The sequence below is a fragment of the Arachis duranensis genome, chromosome 3 (genome assembly GCF_000817695.3).
Source record: "Arachis duranensis cultivar V14167 chromosome 3, aradu.V14167.gnm2.J7QH, whole genome shotgun sequence".
Lineage (NCBI taxonomy): Eukaryota > Viridiplantae > Streptophyta > Magnoliopsida > Fabales > Fabaceae > Arachis > Arachis duranensis.
Window position 1 is genome coordinate 73904385 of NC_029774.3, and position 3828 is coordinate 73908212.

Genomic DNA, 3828 nt, shown 5'->3' on the forward strand with positions numbered 1-3828 from the left:
TCCAGTTTAACCTTAAACTGGAGGTTAAATGCCACTTTCAGCATTATATGGCTTGGCAGTTTAAGTTCCAGTTTAAGCTTAAACTGGAACTTAAACTCCACATGTGATCTTCAAGCTTCCTTTATTGATTTTGTTGCTTCCTTGCGTACCCTCTTCTTCCCTGAAATCATCCAAACAATTGCATCAAAGTCTTGCAAAATTTCATGAGAAATCTTCCATTCATAGCATTCAAGAATATGACTAAAAGCTCATGGAATTTGCATCAAAATTATACTGTTTGGATGATTCATTACTTTGTTGTTCATTTAACCATTCTTGGTTACTTTAAGCTCAAGAAAATGCATAAAACAACTAAAACTAACGGAAAAATGCTAGTGAAACTAGTCCAAGATGCCTTGGCATCAGTACCTCGAGTATTAATGCAATTACTATTGTTCTTCTATTCAATTCGGTTTATTCTTATTCTAAGATATCACTTGTTCCTCAACTTGATGAATGTGATGATCCGTGACACTCATCATCATTCTCACCTATGAACGTGTGCTTGACAACCACCTCCGTTCTACCTTAGATTGAGTGGATATCTCTTGGATCCCTTAATCGGAATCTTCGTGGTATAAGCTAGAATTGATGGCGGCATTCAAGAGAATCCGGAAGGTCTAAACCTTGTCTGTGATATTCTGAGTAGGATTCAAGGATTGAATGACTGTGACAAGCTTCAAACTCGCGATTGTGGGGCGTTAGTGACAGATGCAAAAGAATCACTGGATTCTATTCCGACATGATCGAGAACCGACAGCTGAATAGCCGTGCTGTGATAGAGCGCGTTGAACATTTTCACTGAGAGGACGGGACTGTAGCCATTGACAACAGTGATGTCTAACATACAGCTTGCCATGGAAAGGAGTAAGAAGGATTGGATGAAGACAGTAGAAAAGCAGAGAGACGAAAGGGACAAAGCATCTCTATACGCTTATCTGAAATTCTCACCGATGAATTACATAAGTATCTCTATCTTTATTTTATGCATTATTCATAAATCATTCATAACCATTTGAGTCTGCCTGACTGAGATTTACAAGATGACCATAGCTTGCTTCATACCAATAATCTCCATGGGATCGACCCTTACTCGCGTAAGGTTTATTACTTGGACGACCCAGTGCACTTGCTGGTTAGTTGTGCGAAGTTGTGATAAAGAGTTGAGATTGCAATTGAGCGTACCATGTTGATGGCGCCATTGATGATCACAATTTTGTGCACCAGGCTAGCAATTTACCCGGGAATAATGAGATGCCACAGAGATTTATAATGGAGCTAGAACTATTCGATGTATGGGGGATTGACTTCATGGGGTCTTTCCCATCCTCCTACTCAAATAGTTATATACCTGTGGCTATATACCTGTGGCTATAGATTATGTGTCAAACCCTAAACCACCACAAATGACAACAAGGTTGTAATGAGCTTCTTGAGAAAGAACATTTTCAGCAGGTTCGGAGTTCCCAGTGCACTCATTAGTGATGGAGGGACACATTTCTGCAATAAATAACTGGAAGCACTCCTTCTCAGATATGGAGTCAAACACAAGGTGGCAACCCCTTATCATCCGCAGACCAACGGGCAAGCAGAGATTTCCAGCAGGGAGCTAAAAAGGATCCTCGAAAAAAGTGTTGGTAGTCTCAAGGAAGGACTGGTCTAAGAAACTAGACGATGCTTTATGGGCCTATAGGACAGCCTTCAAGACCCCCATTGGGATGTCACCATACCAACTAGTATTTGGCAAGGTTTGCCACTTGTCAGTTGAACTGGAGCATAGAGCCTTCTGGGCTCTAAAACTACTAAATTTTGATGAGCAAGCTGCTGGGGAAAAGAGGCTGAGGCAACTCAACGAGCTGGAAGAATTTAGGAACCAAGCATATGAAAATGCAAAGATCTACAAAGAGAACACAAAAAGATGGCATGATCAAAAGATAGCAAAGAGGGAGTTCACTGAAGGACAAAAGGTGTTATTGTACAATTCTAGTCTTAGGTTCTTCTCTAGGAAGCTTAAGTCTAGATGGTCTGGACCCTTCACCATCATCAAAGTGTACCCCTATGGTCAAGTGGAGCTCATGGAGGACAAAACACAGAGAACCTTTACTGGAAATGACCATAGACTCAAGCATTACCTGAGGGACTCACTGGATGAAAGAAGAGTGAGCTACTACCTCAACTGAAAGAGGAAGAACATCAAACTAGTGATGATAAAGAAGCGCTGGTTGGGAGGCAACCCAACACTTTATATCCTTTTGATTTATTGCTTTATTAGAAGTAGATTGTAAATATTAGCTTAGGAAGTTAATTTCAGTTTTGATAGTTAAGATAGCTTTGTGAGTTAATTGTGTGCTATTTTTTTGGAAGTGCAGCTGGATGAAAGCATTTACTAATGATGATGAGTGATTGGGCTAAGAACTAGCTAAAAAGCTAAGTTTGGTGTGGCCACTCACCAACTTGATCTAGGCTTACAAGCATTTGGATAAATTAAAGTTTTAGGAGTAAGCCCAAAGATTAAGTTTGGTGTGGCCACTACCATACGAGAATTAATCAGCAAGCCCAATACCACTTAATGTGGAAGCATTTAATACATTAGTGGAGGCCTGAATGAGAATTTTAATGTGTTCAAGGGAGATTAGACGCAAAGAATGTGAAAGAATTAAAATTATTTCTTCCCCATGAACACATTAAAAACCCAATGATGAACCCAATTTATTGAGATGCAAATAAATTAAGTTTAGTGTCCCAAGGGACACCCATCAATTGCAATCCCATTCACTAGCATTAAAAAGGAATATGGAGGATCATTTTGTCATTACTAATGGGGTTTTCATTTTCTTTTTTTTAGGAGATTGAATGGGGCCCACTTGATAGATAACCTCCTATAAATCCTCTACCCTCCCCATTCCCTCCACATAACAAACTCACAGAGACCTTTCTTTCTTCTCTCGTTCTTCTTTTTTTTTATCTCTCTACTTGATTGGGACAATCAAGTGCTAAGTTTAGTGTTGAGGCAAAACCTTGTTTTGCTTGTGTTTCTTCACAACACTCCATTAATATCTCAGAACCCTCAAACACACTCTCTCTCTCCACCCAATGGCACCACCAAGATCCTCAACCTCAAAGAAAAGAAAGACCAAAGAACCAACCTCAGGTTCCTCAAGCTCAAACTTTAATAAGTACAAATTCCTCTCAGCATTTAACCAAAACCAATTCTATGGTTGGGTGAGTGAGAGGGAGATCATCCCAGAGGTCGGCTTTCAACTAGGAAGGAATGAGCACCTTGAGATCAACATTGAGATCAACAACAGGGGATGGGGACTCTTCTGCAACCCACCAAAGAAAGTGGTGGAAGGTGTGGTAAGGGAGTTTTATGCTAATGCCGTGCCACAGCCAGGGCAAACTTATAAGTATATTAGTTATGTGAGGGGGAAGACCATTGACTATAGTCCCTCTAACATAGAAAGGGTGCTGATAGTGAAATGGGTCAACTCCACTCGTTGTTATGAGGAGAGGATGAAGCAACCAGACCCAGGATTTGATGAAATCCTGAATGAAATTGTGTACTAAATGTGCAGTAGATCAATGATAAAGATGGAAAACCCAACCAGCTGAGGAGAAGGGACTTGAGCCCCCAAGCTAGGGGTGGTTAGACTTTGTGAGAAGGTCTTTGATCCCTAGATCAAACACATCTGAGGTGACCAAGGAGAGGGCTGTACTTATATACAGTATAATGAAGGGAGAGGACGTGAATGTTGGGAAGTTGATTGCCAACAACATCAACAAGATACT

General features: G+C 40.5%; 1 protein-coding gene across 1 annotated transcript; it reads left to right on the top strand.

The window, feature by feature from the left end:
- Positions 1-1757: 1757 nt before the first annotated feature.
- LOC107479519 (uncharacterized) lies at positions 1758-2219 on the top strand. The gene has a single exon (XM_016099647.1). It carries the CDS (start codon positions 1758-1760, stop codon positions 2217-2219), a length of 462 nt encoding a protein of 153 aa, XP_015955133.1.
- Positions 2220-3828: the final 1609 nt, after the last annotated feature.